The sequence below is a fragment of the Leopardus geoffroyi genome, chromosome E1 (assembly GCF_018350155.1).
Source record: "Leopardus geoffroyi isolate Oge1 chromosome E1, O.geoffroyi_Oge1_pat1.0, whole genome shotgun sequence".
NCBI lineage: Eukaryota > Metazoa > Chordata > Mammalia > Carnivora > Felidae > Leopardus > Leopardus geoffroyi.
This window is the reverse complement of record NC_059330.1, coordinates 56,729,096-56,745,780: the sequence shown is the minus strand read 5'-3', so window position 1 is coordinate 56,745,780 and position 16,685 is coordinate 56,729,096. Positions and strand designations below refer to the sequence as shown.

Genomic DNA, 16,685 nt, shown 5'->3' with positions numbered 1-16,685 from the left:
ATGTGGAGACACTCAGGGGAAGGCCGCCATGGGACAGCGGAGGCAGAGGCCGGAGGGACGTGGCCGCAAGCCAGGGACTGCCAGGAGCCACCAGGCACTAGAAAAGGCGGGGAAGGATCCTCCCCTGGAGGCTTGGGAAGGAACAGGGCCCTGTTGATACGTAGATTTCAGACTTCAGCCCCCAGAATCAAGACGGAAAATTTTTGTCGTGTTAAGCCATCCGGCTCGTGGTCATTTTTTTGGTGGCAGCCCGAGGACACTAATACAGAGCTGAAGGCAAATGGTTTTTAGTCCATCGCAAAAGGAGAACCCAGGTTCTCCTGGGCCCCTGCTGTCAGACTTTCTCTCCACTAACCTCTCTGAGCTCAGGGGCCAGCTCCTACCACAGCTGGAGAATCTCGACTACCTCACAGGGTGATGCCCAGGGTATCAGGTGCTCAGCGACGCTCGAACACAGTAAATGCCTGAGACGCCTTTATTCCCTATCCGCAGCAATCGCCCCGGCCCCCAAAGGAAGCATCGCAAGTCTGACCGCAGAACAAAGCACTTTACGTTTTGGAGGATTTTCGCACGGGAAGCGTTTCTCAGGCAGCATCACTGGCAGGTGACATCCGTCCGACTTAACAATTCAGACGTGACGCCACCGCCATTATCCTGGACTTCGCACGTGGGCAGCACTTTCATTTTCTTTGTTTAATTTTATTTAAGGGAGAAGAGACAGACTGAGCGGGGGAGAGGGGCAGAGGGAGAGAGAAGCTCAAGCAGACCCCACCCTCAGCGCAGAGCCCCAATGCGGGGCTCGATCCCGTGACCCTGGAATCATGACCTGAGATGCAATCGAGAGTCAGACGTTCGACCGACAGAGCCACCCAGGCGCTTTTATTTTCAAATAATATGTGATTAGTCTTGGGGCGCCTGGGTGGCTCCGTCGGCTGAGCGTCCGACTTCGGCTCAGGTCATGATCTTGTGGTTTGTGAGTTCGAGCCCCGCATCGGGCTCTGTGCTGACAGCCTGGAGCCTGCCTCGGATTCTGTTTCCGTCTCTCTCTGCCCCTCCCCTGCTCACGCTCTGTCTCTCTCTCTCAAAAATAAATTTAAAAAACATTAAAAAAAAAAATATATATATATATATATATGATTAGTCTTCTCTCCCTGGGAAGCTCTCTTAAAGAACGACAGTGCAACTAGGTGCCAGGAGACCGCAGACCACAGCCACGGCCTCAGAAGCTCCCAAGTGCAAAAGAAAAAGGGGGGGATGGACCAGGACGTCTGTGCAGGGGCTTCCTGCTGAGGGGGCCCCAGGCAATTCTCTCCACAGCATCAGGATCCCTTCTAATGGTCCCATTGTACAGAGGAGGAAACCAAGGCACAGGAAGGCTGAGTTACTTGCTCAGGGCCACGGAGCTATTAAGTGGAAAAATCAGGTACCAGTTCACCGGCAAGGGGTCTGTGCTCAAGGGTGGGCACAGGGGGTGGGGGTGGGGCAGGCTGTCAGGACCAAGGCCGTGATCTAGGGAGTGACATCCCTGGGGTGGAACCCTCAGGACCGTTTCTACCCAATGCCCCTGCCCCCCCTTTGCACTTAACCCTGTAGCAGCGCGTTATTCCCGAGCCCGACCCCGCGGCTCCCCACGACGGGTGAGGTTCTCCGGCCCCAACCTGTAAGCTGTGAGTGCCGGGCAGGGGCAGAAAAGAGGGAAGCTCTTAGGGCCAGCAGGCCCTCAGGTCAGCTGGGTCCTACCATCCCTCCCAGCTGGGCAGACACTCCACGAAGAACCACAGGACCTTTTCACATCCCGCCCCCGTCTCCAAATGTGGCAGTCACGTGGTAGTCTCAGGACCACAGGGCTGGGCAGACAACGCAGGCCAGGCACCGCCCCCTCCAGGTCTACGATCTGGGCCAGGCCCTTCCTTGCCTGGGCCCGGGGCCCTCATCTGCGAATCACAGACCTGGATAGAACCTTCCTCACTGGGCCACTGGTCAAGTCAAAGTACATAATAAGTATCCAACAGAGAGAGGCTGCTATTATTATTTATTATCTTCATTAACTATTATTATTGTTGCTTCAGCCAGCTCTCCATCAAAGTCCACTGGACACCAGAACTCAGCCCTCAGGGCGGAGGGCCATCCCAGGCTGGTGTTGGCTAGAAGAGGCCCCCGACCTCCCTCTCCCAGCAAAGGGGCCCAAGGGGGCCTGAGCCAGCCTGAGACACAAAGTCTGCAGACAGCAGGCAGGGCAGAGGTGGGAAGGGGAAAGCATGTCCCAGGATCCACGGGCAAGCTTCCGAGGAGGCCACCGCTGCCCCTACCCCACGGAGAAGGGCTAAGAGATGCCCCCCGCACCCCGCCCACTCTAGGAGCTCTTACCTGCCCTGCCTGGTGGAGCCGCCCCCTCAGGGTGCCCAAACCCATCACACTGCCTTCCTGGGCACACGAGGGCCCTGAGGGCCTGCCCGGGTCTGGGAATCAGCATTCCCAAATTAGCCGGAGAGGACCCCAGAGCCCTGCCGGCCTCGCCCCTTACTTTACGGAGGGGAAACTGACCGGGAAAAGACAAAATCACAACGACGACGTCCTTGAGGTGGCATGCAGGCTGGGGACGGGGCAAGGACTCAGGCCGTGGCCCTCTCTGCCAGCCCCTGCTCCTTCCCACTGCGTCTGCAAAACACGAAAGCACACCCGGAGCTCAGGACACGGGCCCGTGTGATTTCTGCACAACCAGGAAGCGACAGGCATGCGGCCGACTGTTTCTTACCTGCAAAGGGAAAGAAGGCCAAGCCGGGCCCCTGGTCACCCTACTCCCCAGCCCCGGGGAGCCACTGGGACAATACTCCAGTATCCACGGTATTCCGGCTCTCCTGCCTGAGCACCCCTCACCTCGCACCCACAGGCGGACCGCCAACCCCTCCACCAGAGCACAGGTGGCCTCCTGGACAGGCCAGCCCCCAAGGCCACCCGTGTTGCAGCCAGGCCCCAGCCACTGCCCCAGTGCCCCCCCCCCCCCCCCCCCCCGGCTCCAGAGAGGCAGCCAACACCACAGCCAGTCATCACAGGGGCAGGACACAGATGCCACGTATCTGTCCCTTCGGCCAGCCAGGCTGGCTGGGCTCCAGTCATCTGCTGGCTTCAGGCCACACCCCCAGAGAGGCCCCCTTGAGGCCCCAGCCCCTCCTCTCGGCCCCTGAGCCACCCTCATTCCCTGGCCCCTTGAACAAGCTCTTCTGGACGCCTAGGGAAGGAGGCTGAATTTCATGTTCCTCCCATGATTTATGAGGGTTGCATTCAATTAACAGGGTATCGATTGTCGCACAGCTGGCCAGCGTGCTTGCTGGGAGTTGTTATTTTATTACGAAACTGGTCGCTTTCCTTTTAAAACACCGAGACTCAGCCCACAGGTGCCCACAGACACGCTGGCCGAGAGAGACAGACACGTTCGGCCAGAAACACGAGCGTCGTGGACGGGGAGACGCGTTCTCTCTGAGGCTGGCTCCCTCCCTGTCTGTCCCCCTCTCACACATACCACACGGGACGGAAAGTGTCCAGCCTTCCCTGCAACTTTACCGCTCTCCTCCTCCACGTCTTTGGCCCCCTTCACCCCCATCCAGAGCCCCTGATGCTGTGGGGGGGGGGGGGGGCTCTGAACTTGACCCAGGATCTTGTAGCCCCGTCCTAAGCAAGAGCAGAGAGCATTCTCTCTTGCACCAAGAAATACACATACACATCCATCCACATAGATTTATATTAGAGCAATAGACAGACAGACGGATGACCTCCCCACTATTGACGGGAACAGAGCTGGAGTCGGGCTTCGTGCGGTTTCAGCACGTGGGGAAGGGGTCAGTGCCCCATGAGCGGGGCAAAGCAGGGTGGCAAAGCTGGCCTCGGGGACACAGGAGCCAGACTCCAGCTCCCACCCCCACACCCCAGGCCTGGCTTTCCCCCGGGGGATTTTTTTTTTTTTTTTAATATCTCACGTGTATATTTTGTTGAAGACATATGGAGACCCTACTGTACAGGTGTATCTTGCCTGTCTTACAAACAGCATACAGTTGGATGTTGAGAATCTCTGTCTTTGTTAGGATGGTTGACTGTTCACACTTATCCTCATATTTGCTAGGTTTCCGCCCTGGAAGCCTGACTGCCCTTGTCACCCAGCTGCCGGTCCCTCCCCACCAGCCCAGCCTCTCTCCAGCCCTGGGGTCAGACAAGCGCCCCCACCCCCACCCCGATCTCCACAGGGAGGCTGTCCTGTTAGGGAGGGGCCCCGCACAGGGTGGAACATGATTGAGGCATGCCTTTAAAAGCAGCCACCCCCCAAAAAAAATTAAAAAATAAAAAATAAATAAAAGCAGCCCCCAAAGTGGTCTTCCCAGGTTCGTGCCCCCTGCCCTGCTCCCCACCCTCCCACGTAGGCTTCTTGGCTCAGGCCACAGGCTTTGCTGGTACGCAGGTAGCCAACAGCATCTAGGAGAATTTTTGAGTTTCTCTTTTTTTTTTTAATTTTTTTTTGTTAAGGTTTATTTATTTTTGAGACAGAGAGACAGAGCATGAACGGGGGAGGGGCAGAGAGAGAGGGAGACACAGAATCCGAAGCAGGCTCCAGGCTCTGAGCCATCAGCACAGAGCCCGATGCAGGGCTCGAACCCACGAACTGTGAGATCACGACCTGAGCCGAAGTCGGACGCTGAACCGACTGAGCCCCCCAGGCGCCCCTCTCTTTTTTTTTTTAAATGGAAAAACCCTCCTCTCCTTACCCAGACAAGAATCTCGACACACCTCCTTTCGGTCATCTCTGCTGCACTGTTTAACTTATAATCCAACTCTGTTTATAATTACAGAAACTGCTCTTTTCACATTGTCCCTTGTCCCTAAAATCCCCGCAGGTCCCCGTCCACGTCCTATTTGATGACGGCATGAGCCCCACCGAGTCACCACAGTCTGGCGCCGTGTCCTTGCTGGTGGACATTTCAAGCGTTGCTCAAACATCTTTTTTTTTTTTTTTTAGACTTTATTTTACTTTAAGTAATCTCTCCACACCCAACACGGGGCTCGAACGCACGACCCCGAGATCAAGCGTCGGATACCCCACTGCCCGGGCCAGCCAGGCGCCCCGTTGCTCACACTTTTTGACGCTATAAAAAAGGCGTCCGTGACCAACATGTTCACAAACGCGTTTCTAAGTGAAGATGCTTCTCCTAAGACGGATTCCCAGCACGAAATCACCAGGTCCGGGGCCGTGACCACGTTTAGGGTTCTACACTCACACGGTGGCCGGCGGCCCCCGGGGTTCAAGCGGCTCCTGCTCCCAGACGCCACAGGGCAGCAACTAGGCACCCCCACGTGGGCCAGCCTCCTCCGTGTACAGAACGGGAAGTCGTCTGGGACAGGGATGGCCACAGCGCACGTGGCTTCTGGCTCCCTGTGACGCTACACGTGCCAGGTTCACATTTAACAGAGCTCCCAAGGGCACCCAAACTACCTGTCTTCCCTTCCTCCTTCCTCCCTTCCTTGTTTCCTTTCCTTTTTTTTTTTTTAATGTTTATTTTTGAGAGAGACAGAGACAGAGCTTGAGCGGGGGAGGGGCAGAGAGAGAGGGGGACACAGAATCGGAAACAGGCTCCAGGCCCTGAGCTGTCAGCACGGAGCCCGACGCGGGGCTCGAACCCGCGACCCGTGAGATCATGACCCGAGCTGAAGCGGACGCCCAACCGACCGAGCCACCCAGGCGCCCCATCCTTCTTTTCTTCAGCAGGCACTTACTGAACTCTGGGATCCAGAAGTCAAACAGGCAAAACCCCTGCCCTCACAGAGCATACATTCCAGCTCGGGAGACAGACATACACAAACAAATCGTGGAAATACACAGGGCGAGGGGGTGATAAGTGAAGAGGGATGGGGAGTCCAGGAGAGTGGGTGCAGCTTGACATAGGTCCTCGGGGAAAGACTCGCTGGTGACATTTAAGCAAAAACCAGAGGAAACCGTGAGAGTAAGAAAACTGACTCACTTGGCTGGATCTGAGGAAAGAACATCATTCCAGGCAGAGCGCACGGCCTGTGCAAAGGCCCTGTGGCCAGAGGGCGACCACTGTGCTACAGGAACAGCGGAGAGGCTGGTGGGCTAAAGCCCAGAGAGTGAAACGGAAGATAGCAGGGGGGGTGAGCCAGACACACAACAGGGCTGGGTACACGGGGGTCACAGGCCACTGGGTATGATAGGGAGCCATGCAGGAGGAGGCACCTGACCAAATTGGTATTTTAAAAAAAATTTTTGGGGGCGCCTGGGTGGCGCAGTCGGTTAAGCGTCCGACTTCAGCCAGGTCACGATCTCGCGGTCCGTGAGTTCGAGCCCCACGTCGGGCTCTGGGCTGATGGCTCAGAGCCTGGAGCCTGTTTCCGATTCTGTGTCTCCCTCTCTCTCTGCCCCTCCCCCGTTCGTGCTCTGTCTCTCTCTGTCCCAAAAATAAATAAACGTTGAAAAAAAAAAAATTAAAAAAAAAAAAAAATTTTTTGTAAAATGTTTATTTATTTTTGAGAGAGAGAGAGACAGAGCATGAGCAGGGGAGGGGCAGAGAGAGAGGGAGACACAGAATCTGAAACAGGCTCCAGGCTCCGAGCTGTCAGCACAAAGCCCAACGCAGGGTTCAAACTCGCGAGCTGTGAGATCACGACCTGATCTGAAGTCGGACGCTCAACTGACTGAGCCACCCAGGCGCCCCGGTATTTCTTTTTTTTTTTTAGGTTAGCTCCATGCCCAATACGGAGCTTGAATTCAAGACCTTGAGATCAAGAGTCGCATGCTTTACCGAATGACCCAGCCAGGCACCCCTGAGTTGGTATTTTAAAATAATCTCTCTGGTTGCTGAGCTGGGAATCAGTGGGGGGACGGGGACACGGGTGGCGGCCGTGGGGAGAGGTGGGATTCTGGGCACCTTCTGAAGGTGGAGACAATTTGCTCACGGACTGGATACAAGCGAGAGGGAGAAGGGTCAAGGCCGACGCCAAGGTTGGGGGTCCGGGCAATGGAAACAGTGGGGCTGGCATGGCCTGGGTCGGGAGGGCTGGGGAGATGGGGGGCTCGGGTGTACCCAGGAGACACCGCATTTGAGTCATTCCTGGGACCCCCAGGTAGGTGGGCAGGTGGGTATTTGAGACTGAAGACATAACCTGGGGCATCTAGAGTCTGTAGGCCATTTCCACAGCCATCAAGTTTGGGGTTTGCTCCCCTCACTCCCCAGGTCCTCTAGACGTTAACCCTCTGCTGTTATCTCTCCCCGCCAGATGAGGACAGCGGGGCTCGGAGGAGTCACATGACGTGCTGCCGGGCCACCGCCCCAGTCAGCAGCCAGGATTCAGACCCTCCCTGCAGGGCGTGAGCCGCTGGAACTTCCAACAGAGACCTGCTGTCGTGACTCTCCAGCTGTGCCCCGGGCCAGGTGCGGGATCCCCCTCCCCAGCAGGGTCCACCCCCGGTCCCCCTGTGTCCTCTCCACCCATTCCAGAAACCCCGGCCGAGACTCCGCACACAGTAAGCGCCCGGCAGATACGGGCTCATGCTTGACTCGAACGAAGAAGACGGCCTGAAACGTTGGCCGTCTTTGCTGCTGCAGAGAAGCCTTATGGGAAATTCAGAGATCATTACTGTTTGGCTTTAGGGTACATAATACGATGCCATTTGCAGCAAATCTGCAAATAACCCCTAATTAGGTTTTCCTAGGCTAAAAAAGCAAATTTGCTTTCCCAGAGGACATGCCAACCACGCGGGGGCGGGGGGGGGGGGGGGGAGGCAACAGTCCAGAAGCTTCCGGCAGGGCAGGGCAGGAGGAGGACAGAGGAGGTAGTGAAGGCCACAGATCATTTTGAGGCGGGGGAATCCAAGCGCAGGGGAACAGAGTCTTCTGGAAGCACAGCAGCACGATCGCAGGATTCTCATCTGCCCGGCCGCAGCCAGGTCAGCCCCGGGTGGGTCAAGGTGGGCAGGGGGCTGGAGGGTCTGTGCACGCGGGAGGTGTGAGCCAGCACCCCCCCCCCACACACACACACACCCACAGACACACTGCGTGCCCTGGACACGCCCATTTCTCTCCCTGAAACAAGAAACAACAATGTCCCTGAAATTTACGGCTCTGCCTATGGGGTTTGATGGGCTCTGCTGGTCTTGATGGATTGTTGCTACTTCCCCTGGTCGGGAGGGAGCTAGGAGGTGGCGCGGACTCCCCCTCCTCCCCGAGGCAGGGCAGGGGAGGGAGGGAGGGAGAGGCCAGGACGGGAAGAAACCAGAGAGGCGTGGAGCTGCTGACAATAGCTCTCCCCACCCCCCAGCGTCCAAAAAGGCAGGCCAGCTGCCCCTCTGCTCTGTCACCCACAGCTGGGTGCTCAGTGGAGAGGCGACAGCGTCCTCTGCCCTTGCCCTGGTGACCTGTGGACAGCCCGACAGACAGCCAGGAGGGACGGCCGCAGAGCTGGGGGCAGGCAGGAGAGGAGCAAGGAGGAGACAGCGGGGGTGAGGGGTTGGATTAGAGGGACGATGGACGGACAATGGACGCCATGTACATGCAGAAGAAAATGATCTCATGCCCCAGAGGGAAGGAACTCCATGGGAGCCCAACACCTTTGCCTCCCTCCCCCCATTTCTGCCACCAGCTCCCCCGCTTCCCTTTTCCACACAGCAGTTAGAGCTATCCTTAAAAAAAAACCAACAAAGCCAGCTCCTATCACCCCCTCTTTGTGAGCCCTCTAGCAAACTCCCACGCCTCTTAGAATAGTGTCCTCAATACTCACCACAGCTGACAAAGCCCTACGCCACCTGCCCTGTCAGCCTGTCCTATCCCTCACCACCCTCCGCCATGTTGCCTTTCCCATTGGTTCTTTTCCTCCAACACACTAAAGCTTATCCTACCCCAGGGCCTTTGCATCTGTTCCTCTCGCTTCTTCAAGTCCTCTACTCCTAGCTCCTCGCGCGGCTGGCTCCTTCCCGTTGTTCAGAATCAAGCTGAAATATCACCAACTCAGAAAGGCCCTCCCAGACTGCCCTGTGTGAACAGTAGCTTCCTGGACACCCACCCCAAACCCTTCAGAGCACGTATGGGTATCTGACATTATCTCATTTACCTCTTTTTCTCAGTTACTGCCTGTCTCCTCCACAGGAGTGAGGACAAGCTCATCACTGCGTCACCAGCACCAGTAGCCTGGCGCTTAGTGGGTCCAAAATATATTTCCTGAGGATCTGTCTAGTTTGTTCTGTCAGGCGCTCATCCCAGGATGGTGAGAGAGCGTCTAACCAGGCGCCCAGCACCCAGCAGCCGACTCAGGAGCCAGGCACTGTGGCCGGTTCCTCACACTACCAGGTTCCAGGACTGTCCTTTCGGTGTCTACATTTCCCCACCCCCCCCCCAAAAAAAAATCAAGGCAAAGATCTAGTGAAGGATATTCTCCCCCTGAGCTGTAAATTAATTGATGCGAAGTCTTGCAAAGGAATAAAAACTAACCCACACGCAGCCACACGTTCACTAAGCGGCCACCAAGGGCACAGGGGTCAGAAACGTGAGCTCCGGAGTTAGCTGGCCTCGGTCCAGAGCCGGGCCCGGCCCCTCAGCTGCCGGGCAACTTCGGGTGAGTTCCGGAACTTCTCTGCACCTCGGTTCCCTCCTCGGCGCGGCAGAGATTAAAGCACCCACGAAGCAGGGGTAGAGCTGACGACACCGTTGGGGTTGGACCCGACCGGCCGTCAGGACACTCAGTCAGCGGGGCCCGTGTGAGGTGTGTCCCGTGACCAGCAGCCCGGCCCGCACAGGCTATGTCAGCGGACCCCACGCGGCTCCAGAGGAGGGGTCCGTGCCACACGCCCCCTCCCCCGGCCGGCCGGGGCCCCACAATGACCAGGACCGGCCGCCAACACTTGAACTTTGACTCTGCGAAACTCCAAACAGCAGGTGCCCGGAGCCTCGGCCTTTACCTCCCACGTGCTGGCTGAGGTACGTCTTTCCTACACGTTGTCTAGAAGCGTGGATTTCCGCTGGGTTTTTCAGCCGTAGAACATTCTTAGCAAATCACACCGGCCAAGGCATAGCTTTTCCTAAATCATGTTGAGTGCCGGTTTCAAACTTACTTTTTAGCAGTTAGAACACGTTGCGCAAATCCACGTCACAAGGAACCCCAGTGTTGGAAAGAGATCAGGCGGAGCCCGTCTCCCTGGGATGGGGCGGGGGGGGGGGGGGGGGGGGGGGGGGGGGGGGTGCTGCAAGCCCCTCCCTCCGCAGCCCAGTCCGAGGGCCCTGACTCCGCACTTCCTTATTCTCTGGGGTTCCGGGCACTTACACACCCAAGACACCATTTGGTGTGGGCCTGCTGCTAAGGCCCATGGGACCGTGGCCCAGACTCTTGGAGATGTTTGGATATTCCGGACTCGGGAGGGAAATATTTAGAACGAGTAAACCAAGAAATCCTTTTTGGCAAAAAATGACCCGGGCCCGTCGGTGGAGGACGGGTAACCACCGGGGCCATCCCACCCCCGCATGACCGTCGGCGTGGACAGAGCTCAAAAGTGCCGTGTCGAGTGAAAAAAGCAGGTGCAGGAAATGCAGCTGTGGGATGCCCGTGAACCCCACGCACCGCGCGTTCCCAGCATGCGCTTATACAACACGCATGCGCCGGGAGACATTGACGCCTAACTCGGGAAGGCACCTGTCCCCACGGGGAAGCAGGTAAAGTGCCCCCCGGCCTTCATCGCTGGTCCTTATGAAGAAGGGACAAGAGGGAGTCCGGCCACCAACATGGCAAGACGTTAACAGCCGCTGAATCTGGTGGTGGAAACGCGCTCCGGGGTGGTATTCTTGTGCGGCTTCCGTATTTCTTAAGTTTTCTCCATTAGCAGAAAGGGGGCTGACCGATAGCACCCCCCCACCCCCCCCCAGCTCTGGGAGAGCATTTGTTGGCTGCACGGCACTTGTCCCCTGCTGTCCCTCCCCTCCCCCCCCCCGCCCCCACCCCCGCCCCGCACGGTGTGATCCACCCCTCCCCCACTCCAAGTGCCACTCTCCCTGCGGGGACCCCTTACCTGTCCGCAGCAAAGTGCCCGTCGCCAGAAGCCCGGTGCAGCTCACTGCCGTTCTCCAGTCTGGCCAGCGCGTCCATTCGCTTCGCCATCAGCTCCAACAAATCGCTCATCTTGCGCAGGACGCCGCGGGACTCCGGCCCGCCCAACACTGCAGACGGCCCACGGGCACAGTCAGGCTCAGCCGCAGCCCGGGGGCCCCCTGAACCTGGCGGCTCAGACTCCAGCCCCGCTCCCACTCTCCCAGGCCAAGGAGGGGTCGGGAGAGTGAGCCCACCCCACCCCTCACCCCTGCAGGACAGGAGATCCCCGCCCCCCGCTTTGTTGTGTTGGGGTACAGAGCCCGGGGCCAACCTGCTCTCTACCACCTGGGTGACACTGAGATCATCTTAACCTCTCTGGGCCTCCGTTTGGTCGCCTGCAAAATGGAGCTTTAGACATAATCTCAGGTCTGTGCAGAGACAGGAAAGGGCCAGTTGGGGGAGCAGGAACCCCAGGGTCCCCCAGCACTAAGGTCCAGACAGGATTTCTGGATCGGGGCTTCCAAAAATGGGGTCAATCGCCCACTCCGCACCTGACTCTCCTGGCCAGGTTGTTAAAATCCGGACTCTCAGGCCCTAGTCACCGTCTGCCGATTCACATCTGTAGGGTGTGGGGCCCAGGGGTCTGCAGGCTGCTGGCCACCCACGTGGTGTGCATACACAGGAGAGGTTGTGAACCCACGCTGAAGGAGCTCGGGGCGCTGTTGTTCTCCTGCCAGCCTCTGGGCCCGGCCAGACCCCTTCCTCACCCCACTCCCCCGGACCCCAGCATAGAAAACCATCGCGAACTCGTCCTGACTCTCAGTTGGCCGTTGGATTCCCAAAGATCAACTCCTGGACTGAGGGGCAAGAGAGACCTCGTGAAGAGCAAAATTAACTAGAAGCAAGGGGCTTCAGCCGAGATGCCATTCATTAACCAGCCCAGATTCTCCACGATTTCCTAATTATTCCCGATCATCGTGTCCCTGCCTCCCTTTTCAACCAAATCACGTGGAGGTGTTAACGGCCCCTCCAAACGGTCCACAGGTACTCGGTTCCAGGAGCCACAATCCCCTGCTGGGCTCCGTGAGATTCCCCGGGGCCAGGCTCTGAACCTCTCACAGCAAATGAGCCCTGTTATGGAGACCTGAATGCTTCCCGGGGTTTCCAGGGGTGGGGATGGGAGGGCCTTAGGTCGGGTTCTCCGGAAGCAAAGCCCAAGACCAGAGTTTAAGGGTGAGGCTTTTATTTGAGAGGTGAAGGAAACCCCGGTCAGGGAGCGAGGAGATGACACAGGGAAGGGGAGGCAGCCCAGAGAGGGCGAGCCACCAAACTGGGGAAACCAGCAGGTAAAGAGCCTGCCCCCAGAGTTGTCCTCTGCGGGTGGAGGGGCCGTGAGGGAGCCAGGGTATGCGCTCAACATCTCCTGCAGTCACTGTTGAGGGCTGCTCCCAGGGACAGCCCGGCTCTGCTACTCTCCACCTGCCGTGGGTGGCAAAGCCAGCTCCAACGACTGTAGGAAGCCCCCGGCAAAGAACCACGGTCACCGGACGCTGCCGGTCTGCCCGTGTGCATGGGCATCGTGAGGGCCGGGGGGCGGGGGACCAGCAGCACTGGGGCCCAGTGAGCTCAGAGGGGCTCTCGCCCGCCTCTGCCACCAATCCCCGATGTGGCCGTGTGGCCAAGGGCGAGTCATGGCAACACTATTGGCCTCTGTGTCCCCAACCCAAGGAACAATAATCCGATGTCACAGTGCCAAGAGGGGGCAGCAGAGAGCATGGCAGGCCACTAGGAAGTGGGGGGCAGAGGTGGGGAGAAGAGGGGAGACAGGAGGGGGCTGTCCTCCTCTGTTCCAGGCATAGGACTGAGCTGGGGGGGGGGGGGCGGCAAGGAAGGCTTCGTGTCACCAAGGCTGCTTGTGACGTTTCTGCTTGGATTGTCCCCCGTGTCCCCTGGCTCTGGGGCCTGGCCTGGCCCAGTGGCTGCTAAAACTTTCTCTCACTAAGTCACCCCCTGGCTGGGGTCCCCTGGAAGCTGAGCCCACCTGAGGTCAGAAGGGAGGCCACCAAGAGCCGGGGAGGGCTCATTCACGTGCTATGGAAGGAAGTGCCAGCTGGCCACCAAGTCCCCAGCAAGGCAGAGCTGCAGTTTCCTTAAAGAAGCCAGGGTCCCGGGCTCCAAAGCACGTACACACACACACACACACACACACACACACACACACACAGTTACCCAAGAACAGCAGCGGCGGGACGGTGTTGGAGAAAATGCACATCTAGAGGAAGGAAGTAAAGACGCACTGTCTCCACCCCGTCTCCATTCCCGCACCAGCAGCTGAAATAGCTAGAAGGCTTCCCACATTTCCCCCCCTTGGAAAGACTGGGTAGATTTTTAACAAACCAGTTGGGATTAGGAGATTTCACCATCGCGTGAGGTGAAGCCAGTTTCTCCCACCGCTCCGCCCCGCCCCACTCACTCAGTACTCAACCAGTCAATCAATCCAAGAAGATATAAATAGCTTCCTCTCTCTTTCAACTCCGCAGAATCGGGGCCAACAGTTAGTCTTTCAATCGCTCTCATCCCTGAGACCCCCACCCAAGTCCATCATCCAAATGTAACACCTGGCTTTCACGTGATGCCCGGAGCACAGAGTAAAACAAGAGGGGGGGTTCCCATCATCTCAGCTAGAAAAATAGGGGAACATCAGATGATCTGATCTGGCCCCTGCTTAGTACCACTCTTGGAGTTGTGCAGTGCGCCACCTGCACGGCCTCCCGGGGCAGCCCTGATGAGCCGATGTTCACAGCCCAGGCTCAGGTGGCCTCTTCCCCAAAGGTGTGGGATGAAAAAAGGAGAATGAGACCACGGTTGGGGACACCCTCAGTCAGAGCCTGTTAACCAAGCCCCTCTCCCCCAGCCATGACCTGGCCAGAGCACTCAGGCCCAACTGGACCAACCACAGAGTCTGGACAACAGCTCGCTCCTGCAGACGCGGCACCCCGGCGATGCTGAGCCCATATCACTGCTTCTGGAGCAGTGCTGTGCTCCCTGGAAGGCCTCGGGCCTGGCACCCGGGCCCTGTCACACTGCCGCCCCTCTCTCTGAGCCCATCCCAGGCTTCCTCCACTCCTCCTCACTGCCTGAGCCCCTCCCTGGAACCGCAGGGACACAGCCTCCCCACAGACACACCCTTAGCCCCACCGGGCAGGCTGCAAAACAGCTGCTGGGGCCAATAACTGAGAGACGCGGCGACCCCAAAAGCCAAGCAGAGTCAGAGCAGGACAGCGGCCTCGGGCAAGCCGGAGTGGGAGTCGCGAAGCCTGGACTCCACCCGCTCGGCCGCCAGCCGCAGGGGTGCGGGACCGATAGGTGTGCCACTTTCCCTCTCTGGGCCTCAGTTTCTCCTCCTATAAAATGAGGGCGTTGGACTTACTGGACCCTGAGGTTCTATGGGCTGGGACTGCCGTTGTGGCTCATCCCCTAATTGCCTCTGGAAACGAGGGTGACAGGAGAAGAAAGAACCGTTCCTCTCAAAGGTGGCCGAATCCCCTTAGGGCGAGAGCTCAGGGCCAGAGCAGAGGCTAGATGCCCAGGGCAGAGGGACAAAGAGCTAAATGACCCTGCATATTCAAGTAGGGAGACGAGATTCCTGGCTCAGCCTGGGAGAGGAGGAGGGAGAACGAGGCAGGGGGCAGGGGCGGCAGGGCCGCGCCGTGCAGGGGTGGGGGGAAGCGCCAGCTGCAGGGATGCAGGAGGAAACTGCAATCTGCTTGCTCTGCTGAGCAGTGGTCACAGCCCCCATGCCGTTACCCCCACCTCTGTGCAGGGGCTTCTGGGAAAGCATGCCCTTCCCTCTAGGTCAATGCCGGGGACACGGAGGACGTAGGAGGGGAGAAGCAGGAGATCAGAGCAAGAGGTGGCCAGGGAAACGTAAGCCCCCCAGAGAGTCCTCAGAGATATGTGGGGTTCGGGATTGCCCTTCATAGGAAGGATTAAGCCAACTCTTAAAAAATGTCAACAGATGGGGCGCCTGGGTGGCTCAGTCGGTTGAGCATCCGGCTTCGGCTCAGGTTATGATCTTGCGGTCTGTGAGTTCGAGCCCCGCGTCGGGCTCTGTGCTGGCAGCTCGGAGCCTGGAGCCCGCTTCGGATTCTGTGTCCCCCTCTCTCTCTGCCCCTCCCCCACTCATGCTCTGTCTCTCTCTGTCTCAGAAATAAATAAACATTAAAAAAAAATTTTTTTTAAATGTCAACAGAAAGGGTAACTGTAAGGCTACCTCCATCGGACCAGACCAAGACTGCAAGACCGTCCCCAGCCCCTGGGGGACTCAGGGTGGCCCCTCTTGTCTGCAAATGGCACAGACTAGAAGCTCCAGAGACCTGGGCAGCCAGCTCCCCACCACTTTCGGAGGATCTCCAGGGCACGGAGCTAGTCCCCTGACTGCCACCACCCACCCAGGGACTGTCAGCAGAGCAGCCCCTGCCACGGCTTGCCCTGAGTCACCTCACCGCTCTTGGTGTCGGCTAAATTGAAATGTATTTAATGGGAGGCCCCAGCGTTGTCTCCATATTTCCATATAAATAAGGAAAGCTGGGAAGCCAGGAGATACAGACAGAGGTGGTCGATTTCCCACCAGGCCCCCTCTGCTCCCTCCTCCACACTCTCTGTGTCTGTCTCCCATCCTCCCTTGTCCCCACCCCCCAGCCTTGTCCTTTCTTGTCCCCACCCCTACCCTTTCTAGCTGGTTCCTGGAAATGGGAGGAGCCCCCCGTTGTGTCAGGTAGAAGAGACCTCCCTGGCCCCCCATCTATTACCAGCCTCTGAGAGAAACAGCCCCCTAGCACCATGGTCGGAGGCCAGAGACAGCCACAGAACAAGGAAATATTTCTCTGATGTTCCCCAGGTTCAAATCCTGGCTGGGGGTGCGGGGAGCAGGAAGGGAATCTGCAGCAACACTGGGAGGGAGGCCTCGGACACAACTTCCTATCGGGGCCCCTTGAGCAAGTTCCTCCCGAGGACAAGACAGGGGAGGTGGAGCCAGGAGGCAGGGAAGAGGGACTGGGGTTTGGTGAGGCGCATGCCCAAAAGCCTCCCCCCACCAAGGCCCAAGCCCCTTGCAGCAAGAGGGAATTAGGTTACATTTCTCCCGGTCATGCTCCCCGCCAGCTTCCTTCCCCCTGGATCTTAAGATGAGTGCGTAGCATATAGAAGGAGATTTTTATCCCCCAAATAGCAAACTTTATCACAAAATATAAACTGGCCCAGAGGGGTATCTGGAGCCTCCCCAGGGAGACCACCGTCGACAGAGGCTACCGTCGGCCCCGGCCTTGTGGAGAACACCCTTCTTCCATCCACCTCTCCCCAGCCTCGTCCTGGGGTGACCCGCTGCCCTCACAGGCTTGACAAGCCGGGAGAGGACAGACTGTTTCCCCAGGTGGGCTCAGATGGTTCTGTTGACCGATGCGAGGATTTTTTTTTTTTTTTTTTTGGATAAGCATAATATGATGCATCCACACAATGGAATTTGCACGACAGCCGTGAAGACAAATGCCGACAGCCACACACCAGGAGACGGGTGGCTCTCACAAACAGAGTCGTGAGAGGAAAAGGCACAC

The 16,685-nt window shown here is 58.0% G+C and overlaps 1 protein-coding gene across 1 annotated transcript in view; it reads right to left on the bottom strand.

The window, feature by feature from the left end:
* The window catches only part of MGAT5B (alpha-1,6-mannosylglycoprotein 6-beta-N-acetylglucosaminyltransferase B), a 72,690-nt gene that overhangs the window by 49,130 nt on the left and 6,875 nt on the right, over nt 1-16,685 (bottom strand). Inside the window, 1 exon segment of the mRNA XM_045489742.1 lies at nt 11,054-11,201. Coding sequence (XP_045345698.1) covers nt 11,054-11,201 — 148 coding nt within the window.